General features: G+C 44.6%; 2 protein-coding genes across 2 annotated transcripts; both read right to left on the bottom strand.

Annotated features, from left to right (window-relative positions):
- Positions 1 to 3,426: 3,426 nt before the first annotated feature.
- On the bottom strand, positions 3,427 to 14,111 carry LOC125712890 (claudin-4-like). The gene is made up of 2 exons (XM_048983445.1): positions 12,711 to 14,111; positions 3,427 to 4,724 (listed from the first exon to the last, which is right to left on the bottom strand). The coding sequence occupies exon 2, from the start codon at positions 4,633 to 4,635 to the stop codon at positions 4,003 to 4,005; it is 633 nt and encodes a 210-aa protein (XP_048839402.1). The 5' UTR covers positions 4,636 to 4,724; positions 12,711 to 14,111; the 3' UTR covers positions 3,427 to 4,002.
- LOC125712892 (claudin-like protein ZF-A89) lies at positions 11,399 to 18,307 on the bottom strand. The gene is made up of 2 exons (XM_048983448.1): positions 17,548 to 18,307; positions 11,399 to 12,628 (listed from the first exon to the last, which is right to left on the bottom strand). Exons 1-2 carry the CDS (start codon positions 18,036 to 18,038, stop codon positions 11,989 to 11,991), a joined length of 1,131 nt encoding a protein of 376 aa, XP_048839405.1. The 5' UTR covers positions 18,039 to 18,307; the 3' UTR covers positions 11,399 to 11,988.
- Between the last annotated feature and the right edge of the window lie 1,762 nt (positions 18,308 to 20,069).

The following is a 20,069-nucleotide window of genomic DNA, read 5'->3' as shown; positions in this document are numbered from 1 at the left end:
TGGGGACTCTCTTGTTCTGCTGGGGGACTTCAATGCTCACGTGGGCAATGACAGTGAGACCTGGAGGGGCGTGATTGGGAGGAACGGCCCACCCGATCTGAACCCGAGCGGTGTTTTGTTATTGGACTTCTGTGCTCGTCACGGATTGTCCATAATGAATACCATGTTCAAGCATAAGGGTGTCCATATGTGCACTTAGCAACAGGACACCCTAGGCCGCAGTTCGATGATCGACTTTGTAGTCGTGTCGTCGGACTTGCCGCCGCATGTCTTGGACACTCGGGTGAAGAGAGGGGCGGAGCTGTCAACCGATCACTACCTGGTGGTGGGTTGGCTCCGCTGGTGGGGGAGGAAGCCGGCCAGGCCTGGCAGGCCCAAGCATATAGTGAGGGTCTGCTGGGAACGTCTGGCGGAATCCCCTGTCAGGGAGAGTTTCAACTCCTACCTCCGGCAGAACTTCTCCCATATCCCGGGGGCGGCGGGGGACTTTGAGTCCGAATGGGCCATTTTCCGTGCCTCCATTGTGGAGGCAGCTGACCGGAGCTGCGACCGTAAGGTGGTCGGTACCTGTCGTGGCGGCAATCCCCGAACCCGCTGGTGGACAGCGGTGGTAAGGGATGCCGTCAAGCTGAAATAGGAGTCCTATCAGGCCTTGTTGGCCTGTGGGACTCCAGACGCAGCTGACAGCTACCGGCAGGTCAAGCGGGATGCGGCTTTGGCGGTTGCTGAGGCAAAAACTCGGGTGTGGGAGGAGTTTGGTGAGGCCATGGAGAACGACTTCCGGACGGCTTCGAGGAGATTCTGGTCCACCATCAGGCGGCTCCGGGCGGGAAAGCGGTGCAGCATTAACACTATTTATGGTGGGGATGGTGCGCTGCTGACCTCAACATGGGACATTTTGGGTCGGTGGAAGGAATACTTCGAAGACCTCCTCAATCCCACCGACACGCCTTCCGATATGGAAGCAGAGTGTGGGGACTTGGGGGTGGACTCGCCTATTTCTGGGGCGGAGGTCACTGAGGTGGTCAAAAAGCTCCTCGGTGGCCAGGCCCCGGGGGTGGATGAGATTCGCCCGGAGTTCCTCAAGGCTCTGGATGCTGTGGGGCTGTCCTGGCTGACACGTATCTGCGGCATCGCGTGGACATCGGGGGCAGTGCTTCTGGACTGGCAGACTGGGGTGGTGGTCCCCCTCTTTAAGAAAGGGGACCGGAGGGTGTGCTCCAACTATAGGGGGATCACACTCCTCGGCCTCCCTGGTAAGGTCTATTCAGGGGTCCTGGAGAGGAGGGTCCGCCGGATTGTCGAACCTCGGATTCAGAAGGAGCAGTGTGGTTTTCGCCCTGGCCGTGGAACAGTGGACCAGCTCTATACTCTCAGCAGGGTTTTGGAGGGTTCATGGGAATTTGCCCGACCAGTCTACATGTGTTTTGTGGACTTGGAGAGGGCATTCGAACCGTGTCCCTCAGGGAGTCCTGTGGGGAGTGCTCCGGGAGTATGGGGTACCGGGCTTCCTTTTAAGGGCGGTTCGGTCCCTGTATGACCGGTGCCAGAGCCTGGTCCGCATGGGCGGCAATAAGTCGGACTTGTTTCTGGTGAGGGTTGGACTCCGTCAGGGCTGCCCTTTGTCACCGATTCTGTTCATAGCTTTAATGGACAGAATTTCTAGGCGCAGCCAGGGCATTGAGGGTGTCCGGTTCGGTGACCTCAGGATTAGGTCTCTGCTTTTTGCAGATGATGTGGTTCTGTTGGCCTCATTGGACCGTGACCTTCAGCTCTCACTGGAGCGGTTCGCAGCCGAGTGTGAAGCGGCTGGGATGAGAATCAGCACCTCCAAATCTGAGACCATGGTTCTCAGCCGGAAAAGGGTAGAGTGCTCTCTCCGGGTTGGGGATGGGGTCCTCCCCCAAGTGGAGGAGTTTAAGTATCTCGGGATCTTGTTCACGAGTGGGGGAATGATGGAACGGGAGGTCGACAGGTAGATCGGTGCGGATCCAGCAGTCATGCGGGCGCTGTATCGGTCTGTCATGGTGAAGAGAGAGCTGAGCCAAAAGGCGAAGCTCTCGATTTACCAGTCGATCTACGTTCCTACCCTCACCTATGGTCATGAGCTATGGGTAGTGACCGAAAGAACGAGATCGCGGGTGCAAGTGGCCGAAATTAGTTTCCTCCGCAGGGTGGCTGGGCTCTCACTTAGAGATAGGGTGAGGAGTTCAGGCATTCAGGAGGGACTCAGAGTAGAGCCGCTGCTCCTCCGCATCGAGAGGAGCCAGATGAGGTGGCTCGGGCATCTGATTAGGATGCCTCCAGGACGCCTCCCTGAGGAGGTGTTCCGGGCATGTCCCACTGGGAGGAGACCCCGGGGAAGACCCAGGACACGCTGGAGAGACTATGTCTCCCGGCTGGCCTGGGAACGCCTCGGGATCCCCCCAGAGGAGCTGGATGAAGTGGCCGGGGAGAGGGAAGTCTGGGCTTCCCTGCTGAGACTGCTGCCCCCGCGACCCGACCCCGGATTAAGCGGAAGATGATGGATGGATGGATGGATGGATGGATGGATGGATGGATGAGAGACCAGGGGGGTGGCATGGTGGTGCAGTGGTTAGCACTGTTGCCTCTGGAACCAGTCTCCGCCTGGGTCACATGTGTGCGGAGTTTGCATGTTCTCCTCATGTCGTCGTGGGGTTTCCTCCAGGTACTCCGGTTTCCCCTCACAGTTCAAAGACATGCTGAGGCTAATTGGAGTTGCTACATTGCCCATAGGTGTGCATGTGTGAGTGAATGGTGTGTGAATGTGCCCTGCGATGGGCTGGCCCCCCATCCTGGGTTGTTCCCTGCCTCGTGCCCATTGCTTCCGGGATAGGATCCGGAAGCGCCAGGGTCGTAGTACGAGTTTTGTTCGATAATAAATTTACTGTATTTTCAATTTTATATAGCCATCCATCCATCCATCCATCCATCCATCCATCCATCCATCTATTTTCCAAACCGCTTATCCAATTGGGTCGCAGGGGGTCCATTGCCTATCAAATGAGCCTTAATCAGTACTGAGGACGATCCAACTATGCGGGTTCGCAGGAATCCGTATCCAATCAGGCAGGGAATAACCCAGAACGATATAATGTTTATATACCAGCAGGTCATTATTCTTGCCCATAAATGTATTTCAGAGCATAATCTCTTTTTTCTACATGCATTTTTTTTGGTTTGGCGTACATGGTACATTCAATCCCCAAATTTAAGCAATGATTTCCTGGAGCTCAAACGTCGCTATTATCACTTAACAAAGACAGTAGTTCCGTGACATTTCCCTGTTGTTGTGTTCGGCCGGGGTGTTTTTAAGGTAATTGAACAAACAAATGCAAATGTAACCCTAATTATAACCCAGGCTTTCACGCGTAACGCGAACTGAGAACTCACACACTGTTAATATGATTTTCAAAATATTTATTGTAATTTAATTCTACAGCTTTAGAACTACATATGATTCGTTTTATTCCCGCAGTTGGATTTTAAAACAAAGACACAATTTAGTTGTATGCTATACGTACAGTAAAGAACGAAGGCATATTCCTTTACTGTCCGATCACAGGTTTACGTAAATTATAATGGCGCGTACTGTACTATTTTCGTCGCTTGTAGAAATCAAAGAAACGCTGCCACCATTTCTTCATAACAAGCCATATGCTATAGAAACACATATATACTTTATACGTATACATTTCAGATGATATTTTACAACTGCGCCCCCGTACATGTAACAGACTTCTGCGGTTCCGCAAAGTCCGCGCGCCTCTCACTCTTCAGTGAGAATTGTCCCGTCGACTGTGGAAAACACTTATTTTTGTCATTTTACAGAACTCGGTTTATGAGTCCATGGGACGTCCATTTGTCCATATTTTAATCAGTGTTCTTAACTCGGTACAAAAACAAAACGTGAATGATAAAGGAAATGCCAATAAAGCGTTTGATGGTTGTCGTTTCCATTTCCGGCGTTGCCCACCACTCTTAAACATATGCCTTGCTATTAGCTGTAGATCTTGGCTGAGAGTATTTAACATTGTAGCCTTTGTCCTCCTTTGGGGGGCACGAGGTACACAGCAGGCCACCACCTAGAATCAGCAAACCAGCAGCTCCCCAGCCAATGTACAGTGAGGCTCCCAGCTCTCTGCGCTGGGCTTCCATCAGCATAGGGTTGTAGAAATCCCGGATGATTGTATTAACTGCCCAGCATACTGGGATGAGGCAGAGGATACCAGCGATGATGAAGGCAACGCCACTGCCGATGGTTACCTTTGCCTTTGAAGCTTCATCGTCAATGCAGTTGGTGCATTGACCCCCGACCACGGCCAGTAGGATGGCAATAAGGGCCACAATGATGGAGATGATGACCAGGGCACGGGCCGCCTGCAGGTCCTGGGGCAGGGCGAGCATGGAGTCGTAGACCTTGCACTGCATCTGCCCCGTGCTCTGGGTCACGCAATTCATCCACAGACCTTCCCAGACGATTTGCGCCGTCACGATGTTGGCTCCAATGAAGGCAGTCACTCTCCACATGGGCAGAGCGCAGATGATGATGACCCCAAGAAATCCGATGATGGCCAGGGCCAATCCTAGAATTTCCATTCCCATGGATGCCATTGTGAGTCTTCTCTTCAATGCGTAGCTTTCTCAGGAGCTAGTAACACAATAAGCAGGACAGAGAGGCGTCTGGTCCCCTCTCTGCTGACCTCTGTTATATACTCTTAGGGTGTAGTTTCTCTCCACCTCCTTGAGATGAAACAGCTTCATGGATGGATTTTCCTGTCAAACTGCTTTTTTTTTCATTTCGTTTATGCACTGAACTAGCAGAAATTATTGAGGTTTTGGGATGGTGTGTGTATCTGTGCTTTACAGCCGCTGATACATGTAGAAGCTACTTTATCACAATTAGATGCATCATTAGTGCCAAAGTGACCATAAAGAGTAACAATGAGGCTCACAAACGTAATGGTTTCCTTACATAATGACACTCAGAACTACTCTATAATATTACTCTGTAGAGTCTGTCATGAAGCCCACATATAAGCCTTGCTGAATTTTTCACTCCATTCTATAAAATATTCCATGAAACACCTTCGAGCACAAATGTCTCTGACTTTTTTGACTCTGACTCTCCCCGCAAGAGACAAAGAGTTGCCCTGATTTTGCAAGACAAATGAGTAATTATCATGGGTGTTGCTAGGATCTTAAGACATCCAGAGCTTAGCCCAAAGACCATGAAACATCTGAGCTATACAAATCATTCAGGACTCATTTCAGATTCTGCACCAGGCTCATAACAAGACCGGTTATCATTTTGTTGTATTAATTATTGCCTATGTCTCCATGCTACAGTCTTTGTTTTGGTACATAATCAAAGCATTGTTAAACCACACATTTAGCTTAGCTTGGATATTAGTACCACGGTAAGTAACAAACATGAACCTGAGATCTGTAATGCAATTTCAGACAAGGCTAATGACACAGAAAGAAATGCACTCCATCAAATGACTATTTATGTAACACCGTATATGTTAGACGCATTCAAACAGACCACAGTCGATAGCTAGTAACCCAAAAGGTCATTGCCACTTATAGCTACTTTCTCAACTTCACTGGAAATTACCCAGATAATCGGTTCCACAGTAGGGCCACCAGAAATAGGGAGGATTGATAAATGATCTCTAATTTAACCAGCTAGATGACTTTACAGTTATTATTAATGTTAATTTGTGAAAAATAATCCACAAATTTACTTTAAGTTAAAACTGCTATTCTTAGTTTTTCCACTGGGGAGGGCACAACAGGGCAGACGATATATATTTTTGACCCCACTATATGAAACACATTGTTTTAAACGCAATGGCTTGCAGAGACAACTGACAATGAGCTAAGTAAATATGGTATTGGCATGAGGGAAAATACATCGTACATTTTGGGAAACCTGTGGTGCAGCTATGAAAAGTAGATACCATAAACCATACTCTCGCTTAAGGACAGGTTCATACTTCACATGAAAGCAGGTGTGCCATGGTGCGGGACAGTCTAAGATTCTGGGGCCTGTATCACAAAACTAGCTTAACAAATTCAGCATTAGGAGATAAGTTTCAGCTTAAGAAAACCCAACAAATGCAATCCGAGATAAACTGTATGGTGATACTGACTATCAGCAATCTACATTAAGCCACGTTTTCATACTGAAACTGAGGCCGTGTCCCAATTATGGGTCTGCATTCGAAGGCCGAATGCGTCACAGTGCCGCAACAAGGCTGTCCTGTTTCGATGGCTCCTTCAAATGCAGCCTAGGAATATATCCTTCATTTCCTGGCCCACAAAAGATCCAGCCGATGGATTCTTTGTGGACTAACTTATCCCAAGATTCACTGCGCGGACATTTAGGCTCTCCAAATTCAGGGCCTGCATCCTTCAAAGGACGTGCCTTACGAAGGTGTAGCCTTTGTAGGTTGTATGCTTTGAAGGTCAAAGAGAAAGATTTGTCTGATGGGATCGTCTGGCCGTCACCATCTGTTCCAGCCCTTACACTTGAGTAACAAAGCGGCACTCCTATGCCCTAGCCGGGACACACCTACTTCACTTCTGTGCAATGAATCTTGTGATATACTGAGTTGTGAAGGATCCATCGGGTGGATCTTTTGGTGACTCACCAAAAGGAGGATGAATTTGAAGGCGCGGGTTTAGCACACCACTGAGATGCATTCAGTCTTTGAATGCAGCCTTAGAAGGATACAGCCCTCCAATGGGGACCCAGCTCAAGATTACTGCCTGAGTGCATGCACATAAAAGTGTGCCGTGTGCAACAATCAACCAATCACGTGAGCATGCATTGTGACAAGGTTACATATTTCAATGCAGTGGAACAGTGAATTATGGTAAAATATGAAGAATTCAAAAGTACAATAATGGTGAAGAGAAACACAATGGCTGCTGGCAAAGTTAGAAACTCCTGCTGGCAGAGAACCACTGACAACACAAATGTTCACATACAGTTCGATTGTTCTTAAGAAAATGCCAATACTTGTCTTAATCTCCAAACTTGTGCTTTGTGGTTTTCGTAACTATTTTTAGTGTTTTTATTAATATTAATAATTCCCTTTTTATTATTAACTATTTGTTACGTACTCCATTGTTTTTCTGTCTGTATTGTATGCCATTCGTATGTCTGTCGGTGCTGGGCTGGGTGTCTTGTCTTCTCCTTTTTCAGCGTCTGTCCCCTGCGATATGTCATGGTCCTGCTTTCCATTAGAAGATCACCTCTCTTACAGAGATGTGAGTTTCTGCGGGATGCAGTATTTGGCTTGTTGAAAGGTGGGTCTGTGGAAAGTTCATTCTATGGGCCAAAAATGCTCTCAAACAAACATTATTTCAGAAGGAGACCCGACGGTCAGGCCGCCACACTCTGTTGCTGTAGACATGCCCAGCTTTCAACACAACCACAAACATTTTGACATGCGCACACCTCCAGCCTGCAGAGTGTGATGCTGCGCAGATGTGTGAGGTACAAATAGGGTAGGTGGTACTTGTCTCTAGCTGCGGAGTGCGGTTCTCGTACGGCATTAATGATGCATCATACTTTGTTAGTGCAAAATAACTAACAAATGAAGTATGACTATATCCCAAAAATGTAATGTGACGTGTACGGTGCAATGTAGAAAATGTGTTCGCTAAGTAGCTTGCTGGGTATTGGTACCAAAATAACAAAATTATGGATGTATTCACTGTACAATGTATTGGTGGTTGTCAGTCAATTTAGAGAAATTGTAGAATATGTCACAATTAAATAAAAGATACAAGTAATTATTTAAATATTGAAGCAGTGACAAAATTACATTCCCAAAGAAGGTTTTATACTGTACGCTAAGATACAACTGCAGCTTCACTATGCACAACACAGTTTAGTCTGACCTGGCAAACACACAGTTCTGCATCAACAAATTTACGAACTATGATTTGTTATTGTTTTTTTGTTATTGTGTTATTGTTTTTCGGTATAGTTGTGCTGATCATTTTGGCGCATTTTAGTCCGTGTCTGTGTGCCTCTCGTGAGTTCAGTCATTAACCTTGTTGCTGTTTGTTCCTGACTGTCTTTACCCTGATTAAACCCCGTGTTCACCAGATTACTTGAGTCCTGTTCCCTGTTTCCCGGTCCGTGCCCTGTGCATCATATCAGAATGACTAAACTCCCTAAGGAGACACCTTGCCTCACCGAGGTAGAGTACCTCGGCTTGGTTGATGAGGTAATTTATTGGCTCAGTCAGTCCAAGGTTCGGGAAGACCCCGCGGCTCAAGCCATTGCCACCCGGACGAGGGATATCCTGGAGGAGATGTCCCTGTATGAGGATTCGCACCTTGTGGAAAAACTAGAGGCAGATAAGGAGAAGGGTAGCAGAGTCAATGATGTAGCAGGTAGCCCTGGAGAGTGAACTGCTCTATGGTCCGGTAACGGAGCTGCTGGAAGTGCTCCAGACTCCACCAAAGCTGGCAGCAAAAAGAATAAGCAGGGAGAGCGTCGATGGGAAGACACGCTGAGTGTCTTCTTGGGGTCTGTCTCGGTCTCCGCTGTTTCCCCTGCGGCGTGTCAAGAGGAGCCCCTCCTGAAACTTGACCAGGCGGTGTTTACGCCTGACATGTCAGCCGCCGCTTCACCCGAGTGGGTGGAGATGGAGAAGGAGCTCGGGTGAGACCCCTCGGGAATTTCCCTAAACTACTGCCACCACGAACCCCTCTGGTGGGTCACGACTCTGTCATAGCAATTCCTGGCCAGATCCCTATCTTTCAGTGTCCCGCAGAGGGAGAGGACACCTGCACCGAGGTTGGGTCCCGCCTGCCCTGCGGTCCCCCTGGCTCCTGCTCGGCGGTCGCCTGCGGTCCTGCCTCCGATGCCTCGTTGGTCACCCCTGCTGTTGTCCCTCCATTGCTGGTGTCCCTGTTCATGTCTGCATTCGTTCTGTTGTTGTTCTGGTTCTTATCTTGCCTGTCCCTTGTACCTTTGTTGTTCCTTTTGGCTCGTCAATGTTGCTTTTGTCTCCCCAGGTACTCTCGTGTCCCCAGTGCACGCCTTTAGGGGATCGGGGGGGGGGGGGGAGGGGGGGGGGGGTTTCTGTCATGCGCCTGTCATCCGATCCTCATGTGTGCCATGCACCCTAGTTTGCCTCGTGTGGAATCCCCATGTTTCCAGTTGTGTTGATTATTTTGGTGTATTTTAGTCCATGTCTGAGTGCCTTATAAGTTCAGCCATTAATTTGTGAAGCCGCTGTTTGTACCCGATTCCTTGAGTCCTGCTCCAGTTTCCCTAGTCTGTGCCCTGTGCATCATAACACCAGTAGTATGTTTATCAAATTTGTGGGGCAGACATTTAGTGTAAGTGCTTGACGTTTGTTCTGCTACATGAGATGGTCCAGCTCAAGAAATACAAACGGTGTTTAAGCAAAACAAATAACGGCAGGGCAACACATTTCTCTAGCTTTCCAGCTAGCGTTTGCTGACTACATTAAGGTTGACGTATCAAGCCAGCAACCTTGTTTTATCCTAAATTAGTGGAAAAGATAACAAATCACTAAAATTATCTCTAACGTCATACTATTACATGTTAGAAACAAAGTGTTGCAAGTGTTTTGTTAGGTTAATTATATCTGTGGCATTTTCAACACTTTTAAACACTTTTTGGTATGATGGACCTTACACCTAATGTTACAGTAGCGTAAAATTTACATTATAATTTAGCGCTACGCTGAGACTAGTTGCGTGGTGCAACTGATTCTTTTTAATGGTACGTAAACTCCAATAGCTAAGATTGAATTTAGCCTTAGCTGGTGCAATCCACTGCAGGAACTGCTTATAACTATAGCAGGAGTGCTGTGATTTGAACTACACAACTTAAGGACAGTGTTTGAAAAAGTACGTTCTAACTATGGTTTTGGGAAACTCCTGTGTCGCTTAACTATGGTTTGTGCTATGTAAGTTAGCAACGTAGTTACCTCCATAGTTCGAAGTATGGTTTCGTGAAACACTTGCAGTAACTGTGTAGTTCAAACCATGCAAGGTGATAACAGGTAGCAACTACATTAGCAAAATATGCTAACGTAGTTAGTAACTATGCTTTTGGGAAATGCACTCTGGGTCCATGGAAATAGTTATAGAAAGACAATATTTCTGTTTCCTCAAACTATTTTTATGCAGAAGAATGAAAACGATTCCAGGGATTATGCAAAAGAATCGCGGTCAACTCAAATTATTTGATCAAGCAATAATTTAGTGATAGTGAAAACATGCCTATGTACTAGTGCACCAGCTGTGAAATAAAACTGCCACTACTCCAGATACACAAACAAGACATAAAGTCGAAATCATAGTGTAATTTAAGTAACCATCCATCCATTTTTTATACTCGCTTGTCCTATGTAGGGGCGCAGTGGTTAAAAGCAAAGCCGATTTTACCGAGGGTGTAATTGCACCCCCTGCTGGTCAAATGAAAATGCTATTTAGTATCGCAGCGGGGTCCTATTTAAACATATCAAATTCAGTTAACTGTTTGAAAATGTGGCTTCCGGAGCCTGCCCATCGTAGACTTCACACACATTCATGCCCTACGGACACTTTGGCCAAATATACAGACCCCATACACATGGAGTTGGAATGGAGACTCAAAACCAGGGACTGCATATATCAAAGCTGCATACCCGCAAAAAGTTCGGTAATAAAATCACTATATTTTCAATGTGCGTGTGTGTGTGTGTGTATATATACATATATAGGTCTACTTATGTGGTAAAACACACACACACACATATATATACATATATATATACTTATCATTCTGGGTCGCGGGGGGGTCCAGAGACTATCCCGGAAGCTACGGCCACGAGGCGGGAAACAACCCAGGACGGGGGGCCAGTCCATCACAGTATATATGAAATTGTAATTCAAATTACAAATAACTAAAACACGTTCATTTGAAAAATGAGCCTTAATCAGTACTGAGGACGATCCAACTATGCGGGTTCGCAGGAGTCCGGATCCTATCAGGCAGGGAATAACCCAGGACGATATAATGTTTATATACCAGTATACCAGCAAGTCATTATTCTTGCCCATAAATGTATTTCAGAGCATAATCTCTTTTTTCTACGTGCATTTTTTTGTTTGGCGTACATGGTACATTCAATCCCCAAATTTAAGCAATGATTTCCTGGAGTTCAAACGTCGCTATTATCACTTAACAAAGATAGTAGTTCCCTGACATTTCCCTGTTGTTGTGTTCTGCCGGGGTGTTTTTAAGGTACCTGGATGGAAATGGAAATGTAACCCTAATTATAACCCAGGCTTTCACGCGTAACGCGAACTGAGAACTCACACACTGTTAATATGATTTTCAAAATATTTATTGTAATTTAATTCTACAGCTTTAGAACTACATATGATTCGTTTTATTCCAGTTGGATTTTTAAACAAAGACACAATTTAGTTGTATGTTATACGTACAGTAAGGAACAAAGGCACATTTCTTTACTGTCCGATCACAGTTTTGCGTAAATTATAATGGCGCGTGCTGTACTATTTTCATCGCTTTAGAAATCTAAGAAACGCTGCCACCATTTCTTCATAACAAGCCACATGAAATAAAAACACATATAAAACACATACTTTATACGTATACATTTGAGATGATATTTTACAACTACGCCCCCATACATGTAACAGACTTTTGCGACTCCGCAAAGTCCGCGCGGCTCTCACTCTTCAGTGAGAATTGTCCCGTCCACTGTACAAAACACTTATTTTTGTCATTTTACAGAACTCGGTTTATGAGTCCATGGCACGTCCATTTGTCCGTATTTTAATAAATCTATCCATGTTTTTAACTCGGTACAAAAACAGAACGTGAATGACAAAGGAAATGCCAAAAATAAAGCGTTTGATGGTTGTCGTTTCCATTTCCAGCGTTGCCCACCACTCTTAAACATATGCCTTGCTATCAGCCGTAGATCTTGGCTGGGAGTACTTAACATTGTAGCCCTTGTCCTCCTTGGGGGGGCAGGAGGTACACAGCAGGCCACCACCTAGGATCAGCAAACCAGCAGCTCCCCAGCCAATGTACAGTGAGGCTCCCAGCTCTCTGCGCTGGGCTTCCGTCAGCAGAGGGTTGTAGAAATCCCGGATGATTGTATTAGCTGACCAGCAGACTGGGATGAGGCAGAGGACACCAGCGATGATGAAGGCAATGCCACTGCCGATGGTCACCTTTGCCTTTGAAGCTTCCTCCTCGATGCAGTTGGTGCATTTTCCGCCGACCACGGCCAGCAGGATGGCAAAGAAGGACACAATGATGGAGATGACGACCAGGGCGCGGGCCGCCTGCAGGTCCTGGGGCAGGGCGAGCATGGAGTCGTAGACCTTGCACTGCATCTGCCCCGTGCTCTGGGTCACGCAATTCATCCACAGACCTTCCCAGATGATTTGCGCAGTCACGATGTTGGCTCCAATGAAGGCAGTCACCTTCCACATGGGCATGGCGCAGACGATGATGACCCCAAGAAATCCGATGATGGCCAGGGCCAATCCTAGAATCTCCTTTCCCATAGATGCCATTGTGAGTCTTCTCTTCAATGTGTAGCTTTCTCAGGAGCCAGTAACACAATAAGCAGGACAGAGAGGCGTCTGGTCCTCTCTCTGCTGACCTCTGTTATATATTCTCACTGTAGTTTCTCTCCACCTCCTCCAGACGAAACGGCTTCATGGATGGAACTTCCTGTCAAACTTCATTCTTTTTTCTTTCTCTATTTGCAGTGAAACCAGTAAGATTGTAATCAGTTGACGTAACTGGCCTTCAAACGATGACTTCATGTCATTGGCTTGTTTTAACAGATAAAGCAAATCAATAATCTATACGGGTAAAGCAAGTAATGACCAGCAAGCATTAATTCAGGTAATCAGTTCCTTTACCTCTTCCTTAATTTTGGAAAATTTGCTCATTTTAAAAGTACATGGTTGCCAACTTGCCCCCATTTGCATGTTTGTAACAGGTTTATTACCACGTGAATAGTCTCTAGGGTTTGCAAACTACCCAAATGGTTTTGATGTAGCTAATTTATTTTAGGTTTATAATGGAATAATATCGATTTGCCATAAGATTTCTTGCATGGGTGTGAAAGTCTGAAAGTGTGAGTGTCGTCACGCCAGATGCATGATTGTTGGCAACCCAGAAAGTGTGTGTGTGTATATGTGTGTGTCTATAATTTCGCTCTTGCTTCACAAACCACCTAAAGGCTGGTTAATACCTGCCTTTCCCGCGCGTGCTTTCGGTCTGCTGCCTGTGTTATGCGTGCGGAATCTTGTGTTGGTAGTACATTTGTCGGTGAACGAAAACGGTAGCCGTTGGTGCATGCCAAGCATACACTAGTGATATTCCATCATTTGGGGGCAGATTGCAACAGAAACATACAAAAGACAAGCAGTGTAGTGAAATGTAAAAGTGATTGGCAGAGCGCACCATTATTATGAAAAGAAGCATTATGAAATTTGGAAATTAAAAAAAAAAATGTAACTTCATTGTGAAATATAGTTCGAATTATTTAAGTAATCACATTTGCGTTGTGTGAAATAATATTTTATAATAATGACTGTCTAATGAAAATCACAACATTATTGAGAAATGCAATTTAAAGACACGTTGAAGACGTAGTGAAACCTTTTATGAACTGTTTTAAAATTGTTTCTAGGCTTAGACGGTGTACGGTAATAAGGCATACGGCATATCACAGCAGCAGTTTTATACGCCCATTACGACATAATTAGTCAGGACCCACCACTGTACTGTATACTGTGTAATGTATGGAGAGTATGAAAAATTTTATATGGGGGTACCACCGCAACGCCAGGTACAACTGCTCACCATAACTACTACGACTAATGCTCTTCCTGTACTCTTTCTTGGTGAAAGTCAGTGCTGCCACCTACTGGACACATCTAGTCAATTGCCTGGCACTCGCAGATTCGACACGAAGCAACGTACATGAAAATCTGGACGTGGAAAAGTGAAGCATGAATTGGCCTTATCCCAGCCTGGGCGTAGGTTTGGTTTCAGGACTAAATCAGATTTTAACCCCCCCACCCCCACCCTCTTAACAATACACGGTACTCCTACAGTATTGGTAAGGATGTGTCCCTACTGGCCCTGCGATGGACTGACACCCCCCCACCCTCCGTCCTTGGTTGTTCCCTGCCTCGTGCTCATAGCTTCCGGGATAAGCTCCGGACCCCCCGCGTCCCAGAAGGATAAGCGGGTTGGAAAATGGATGGATGGATGTCCCTACTGTGCATACCGAAATCTACGACCGTGCCACCCAGAAATGACACAGTCGCAGTCAAAAAGCATTATACTGACACAGCATATGTAGGTATGAAAACATGTGGAGTCAGTTCGCCCTCACGCCTTACAGGATGCGTCGGGTCCATGTGGCACTACGGAGCTGAAGACACAGTTGAAAGACCGAACATGTCGAACGTGTAACTAGTGAGGTAATGGGGGTGGTCTGACTCCCAATTCTGCTATGTGGCTACACACTTGGTTCAGTAGACGAGGCTGTTTGAACCCTTGTTCTAGATGCATAATGACGAAGGAATGTTTTGGAAAAATAAAACAAAATGAAGTGGTTATACCTGTGTGGTTTGTTTTAGTGAAATATTGCAAGAAATTTGAGGAATATAATTTACAATAACTTTCCTGGATAAGATTCGAGAATTTTATTTGTCACATACATGAATGTACTGGTTTACCAGCAGTGAAATTAAATTGCTGCTACTCCAGACAAATGAATTTAAGGTCATAATCATTGTAACATGTAATTAAGAAAAAAAAAAACTATCCACCCATTTTGTATGGCCGCTTGTCGTATGTAGTGTCACAGCGGTCCTAACCAAACGCGATTGAAGCCCCCTGCTGGTCAGATGAAAATGATATTTGAACATGTGCAGTTCAATTAAATAAAATAATATAGTGAAGTTACATTTGAAAAATTGGCTTGTGTTAATGTCTAATAGCAATTCATTTTAAGTGTATTTATTTTTTGGTCAATTTAGCTGAATGATTGATTTGTTGGGCTCTCTTGTCTTTCATCTTCCGTGCGAAAAACCTACAGTTGATTGTTGTGCCTATTACCCAACGATGATCGCGCACCCATTCCTACCTACGTACAATTTGGCTGAATTTCTAAGCTCTGTCGGAGCACAGAACCGAAATCAGGTCTTTGAAATGGGGGGGCAACGGTACTCGCCACTGCACCGACGTGCTAACCGTGTCTTTGGACGTGGTGTTTTATTTGGTGCGTGGAGTAGAAAGCAAGCGGTTACAGTCTTCAACTTTCCTCGTCTGTTAGCCTCCAGCATTTAATTGTTTATTTAATCTAGGTTTCTCTTCAATATATTACGTCAAATCCCCAAGTATCACCTTTGTAAATGTCAGTACTTAGCCCTACCTGCAAACTGGTTTTGGATTACATTACATCCGCTTTCCGTATACGCTTATCCTATTCAGGGTCGCGGGGTTCCGGAGCTCATCCCCAAGGTTACCTAGGCAAAGCAGGGAACAACTCAGTATGGGACGCCATCCCATCGCAAGGCACTCTCACACACCAGTCGCTCACACATGCACACCTACGGGCAATTTGGCAACTGCAATTAACCTCAGCATATTTTTGGGGTGCGGAGATATAGAGGGAGAACAGGCACACATGGAACCCCATGGCTTGAGACTTAAATCTTGGTCCCAGAGGAAACTGTGCTATTATTTATTTTGTATATTATGTTCTATACAGGAACGAATGTAAACTGTTCCTCTATTTGTTGGCTTCGCCCACACCCCGGCTGTGAAAAAGGTAACTCTCAGGTGGATTAAAAACTTTATAGAACTTCAGCCGCAAAAGCATGTTTTTCGTTCTTCAACGAAAACAGAAGTGCCGAAGACGTCACTTGATGTGATAACCTTAAAATTAATAAACAAGTAAACGTAATGTGGCTTTCAGATGTTACTACATTCATCTTATCGTCTGAAAGTAACAGAAACTTATTAAAAGTCCATAATGAAACAAACACAAAAAAAACATTATAGGCTCGAAGTGGGAGTTTTATGCGGTGATAAAACTACTATACGGTATTTTCGTTTAAAACTATATATAAATGCATGAAATTGTAATTCAAATGACAAACCAGTTAAAACATTTGTGAATTTCTTCAATTTGAAGAATGAGCCTTAATCAAATTATGGACGACATCTTGTTTATACACCAACAAATCATTATTCCTGTCCATGTATGTGATCCAGGCAGCGCATAATTATTGTTTTCTAAATGCATTTTTCATTTATTTTATTATTTGTATTCTTTTTATTACATTAAATTTTTTTTGTCGGTTTGGCGTAGCTTTCAAGCCCCAAATATAAGCAATGACTTCCTGGAACTTTAACGTCGTTATTTGCACTATAGGACTTTAACAAAGACGAACACACTAAATTTAACTTTGGGCACAATAATACAAGACCAGTGGTTTTGCAACATCTTGCTATTATAGTATATCCCCCGAGGGTTCTCAGGATAATTGAATTAGCGAAGGGAAAAATGTAACTATTTTTATAACCCAGGCTTTCACGCGTAACATGAATTCAGAACTCACACACTGTTAATATGTTTTTTCAAAATATTTATTTTAATTTACACATTTGAAACAGTCTCCGATTTTTGATTCCCGTGCTTGGATTAAAAAAAAAAAAAACACAATTCAGTTGTATGTTATACAGTCATGGGCGTCGCCGCCATTAAATCTGGGGTGGACGTGTTCCCCTCACATTTCATAATTATTCGTTTGGACCCCCCCACCCACACACACATTTCATATAAAATATTAGTTTTATGCCAGTGTGTGTCCCCCCCCCCCCCCCCCCCCGACATTCAAAATGCTTCTGACGCCCCTGTATACAGTAATAAGCGAAACTACATGGACTGTTTCAATAGCTGGCAGAAATCTAAGAATCGCGGGCACCATTTGTTTATAACAAGCCATAATGCTACAGAAACACATATATGCTTTATACGTAGAGATCTGAGAAGATGTATTATACGCGCACCCCCGTACATGTAAAAATTTTGGTTTGTAACAGACTTTTGTGGTTAAGTCCGCACCTGTCTCTCTCTTCAGTGACAATTATCCAGTCCACTGTCCAAAACACTTATTTTTGTCATTTTACAGAACTCGTCCATTTGTCCGTATTTTAATCGGAGGTTTTAACTCGGTACAAAAAACAAAACGTGAATGACAAAGGAAATGCCAAAAATAAAGCGTTTGATGGTTGTCGTTTCCATTTCCGGAATTGCCCACCACTCTTAAACATATGCCTTGCTATTAGCTGTAGATCTTGGCTGGGAGTACTTAACATTGTAGCCTTTATCCTCCTTGGGGGGGCACGAGGTACACAGCAGGCCACCACCTAGGATCAGCAAACCAGCAGCTCCCCAGCCAATGTACAGTGAGGCTCCCAGCTCTCTGCGCTGGGCTTCCGTCAGCAGAGGGTTGTAGAAATCCTGGATGATTGTGTTAGCTGACCAGCAGACTGGGATGAGGCAGAGGATACCAGCGATGATGAAGGCAATGCCACTGCCGATGGTCACCTTTGCCTTTGAAGCTTCCTCCTCGATGCAGTTGGTGCATTTTCCGCCAACCACGGCCAGCAGGATGGCAAAGAAGGACACAATGATGGAGATGACGACCAGGGCGCGGGCGGCCTGCAGGTCCTGGGGCAGGGCGAGCATGGAGTCGTAGATCTTGCACTGCATCTGCCCCGTGCTCTGGGTCACGCAATTCATCCACAGACCTTCCCAGATGATTTGCGCAGTCACGATGTTGGCTCCAATGAAGGCAGTCACTCTCCACATGGGCAGGGCGCAGACGATGATGACCCCAAGAAATCCGATGATGGCCAGGGCCAATCCTAGAAGCTCCTTTCCCATGGATGCCATCGTGAACTTTTTCTATAATTCTCTACAGTCAAGAACAAATGAGCAACTCCCTGAGCAGTGGTTAGTGTCAGCCAGAGATGAAACAGAAGTGGGGTCTTTTCTTGGTTCCTCTTTGTTTATAAGCTTTGTAAAGGGGGAGGAGTTTCCATTATGTGACAAACAGAACACCTTGTAGCCCTCTTGTAAAACTTGATTCTATCTTGCTGTCCATTAATTCTTAGAAAGAAAAAACTCTAAACTGGTTTCAGTTGACACCACTGAAAGCTCGTATCTAACGCCGAAGAAGGTTGTTCCCGAAAATCTTGTTAGGCCAGTTGTCTCGTTTGATTAAACAACTAACAACAATGCAGTTGTTTGCTTTTGCGTAACCAGCAGACACACCCGGCTGGAACTGTAGTGCAGTTCATTGGTTTGTTATTTTGACCAAACCAGGGTTATTATCATAAACGAAAACTAAAATGATAAGAACACGTTTTCGTAAAATGACATAAAATAAGATTCGAACGTAATTTTTAATTGCAATTAAACGAAATCTACATAGCTTCCAAAACTGAAACATAAGTAAAAAAACAAACGTCACATGCTTTCCGTTGCCATTTTAAAAATGCTGTTTAGCTAAAGTAAATACATAATGATTTTTCTGTTTGTTTCGGGACTTTTTGATCTTTAATTACGCTGATCCACAAATCGTTTACTTTTTAAGACGGATTAATCTTACCGAATTTTTGTATCTATTTGTAATTTCCTTATCATCCAAGGATTTGGAGGGATTCAAAATTATACTTTATACTATACATATTTTACAGTAAGTGTGCGTGATGGAATTACGTCATCCGAAAGGCAGGCGTGTGGTTGACTTTCTGCTGTATTTGGCCTCAGGACCAACCCTCGTAAGGGTCCAGCAGACATCAGCCAGAATACTCAGATTCCGCCTGAATTGATGTTGTTTTTCCTTATCGGATAGAGGACAGGATCCTGTCTGAACATGTCCAAATGTTGAACACCCCGGAGAAACAGACTGACAGTTAGTTACTTTTTCCCTTCTGTAAATCATGAAATTGGTCACAAATAGAAATAAATTAATTTCCCCTAAATGTATTATTATTATAAAATAATAATGTCCATTCGGTTGCTAAATTGCCTGTAGGTGTGCATGTGTGAGTGAATGGTGTGTGAGTGTGCCCTGCGATGGGCTGGCCCCCCATCCTGCGTTGTTCCCTGCCTCGTGCCAATTGCTTCCGGGATAGGCTCCGGACCCCCCGCGACCCAGTAGGATAAGCGATTTGGGAAATGGATGGATGGATGGATAATGTCCATTTGTACTATTCTGTTATGTAGGTATTGTCCGATTATGTTTGTAATCGCTGCTCTAACGCCGACATTTCCCTGTTTGAGAATAGTAAAGTTAATCATACCTTATCGTCTTGTCTTAAACTTTAAGTCCACACATTACATGCTATCAATATAGCCTAAAATGACTTCACTCATTTTACTCATTCACGCTATGAGTGATGCCAGATTCTAAGCGTATTTCTGAAATCAGCATCAAAAGTAACTTCCATAAATGACAAAATCTTTGTTCGCTTTTATGGGTGCAGCAATTGTGTGTGTGTGTGTGTGGGGGGGGGTATTCCTTATTTCCTTAAATTGGTGAATGAGCCGCTGAAATCCGTGGCCCACTACTACGGAGAATGGCTGGTCGTCCTACACAATCATCGCCGTTATTTTAGTAGTTATGTAAGTTTAAATATCACCTGGCTATATCTTCCAAAATGAACACATTGGACCGATATATGGTGATCTCTATGAATTGTCTGTTCGTCTCGGAGTCTTTAAAAATGAGACGCGTTCAACTTTCAGTCTATCCTGAAACACATAAATCCTAAGTAGAAATCTATGTTAAAAAAAATAAATAAAAAACAATAAAATCACACTGAAAGCTAACTGGAACTGAACTGTATTTTAAATGAAAATTGAAATGTACATAGAATAAAAACTGAACTGAAAAATAATACTGGACCACACATTTTA

The sequence above is a fragment of the Brienomyrus brachyistius genome, chromosome 18 (assembly GCF_023856365.1).
Source record: "Brienomyrus brachyistius isolate T26 chromosome 18, BBRACH_0.4, whole genome shotgun sequence".
Classification (NCBI taxonomy): domain Eukaryota; kingdom Metazoa; phylum Chordata; class Actinopteri; order Osteoglossiformes; family Mormyridae; genus Brienomyrus; species Brienomyrus brachyistius.
The sequence above is the reverse complement of the archived record's forward strand: the minus strand, read 5'-3'. Positions and strand labels throughout refer to the sequence as shown.

Bases quoted from the DNA above. Each gene is read 5' to 3' on its own strand.
- LOC125712890 (XM_048983445.1), bottom strand. From the start codon at position 4,635: ATGGCATCCATGGGAATGGAAATTCTAGGATTGGCCCTGGCCATCATC.
- LOC125712892 (XM_048983448.1), bottom strand. From the start codon at position 18,038: ATGGCATCCATGGGAAAGGAGCTTCTAGGATTGGCCCTGGCCATCATC. The intron at 12,629-17,547 runs GTACATTGGCTG...ATTGAAGAGAAG, and splicing joins AGAGAGCTGGGAGCCTCACT to ACTCACAATGGCATCTATGG.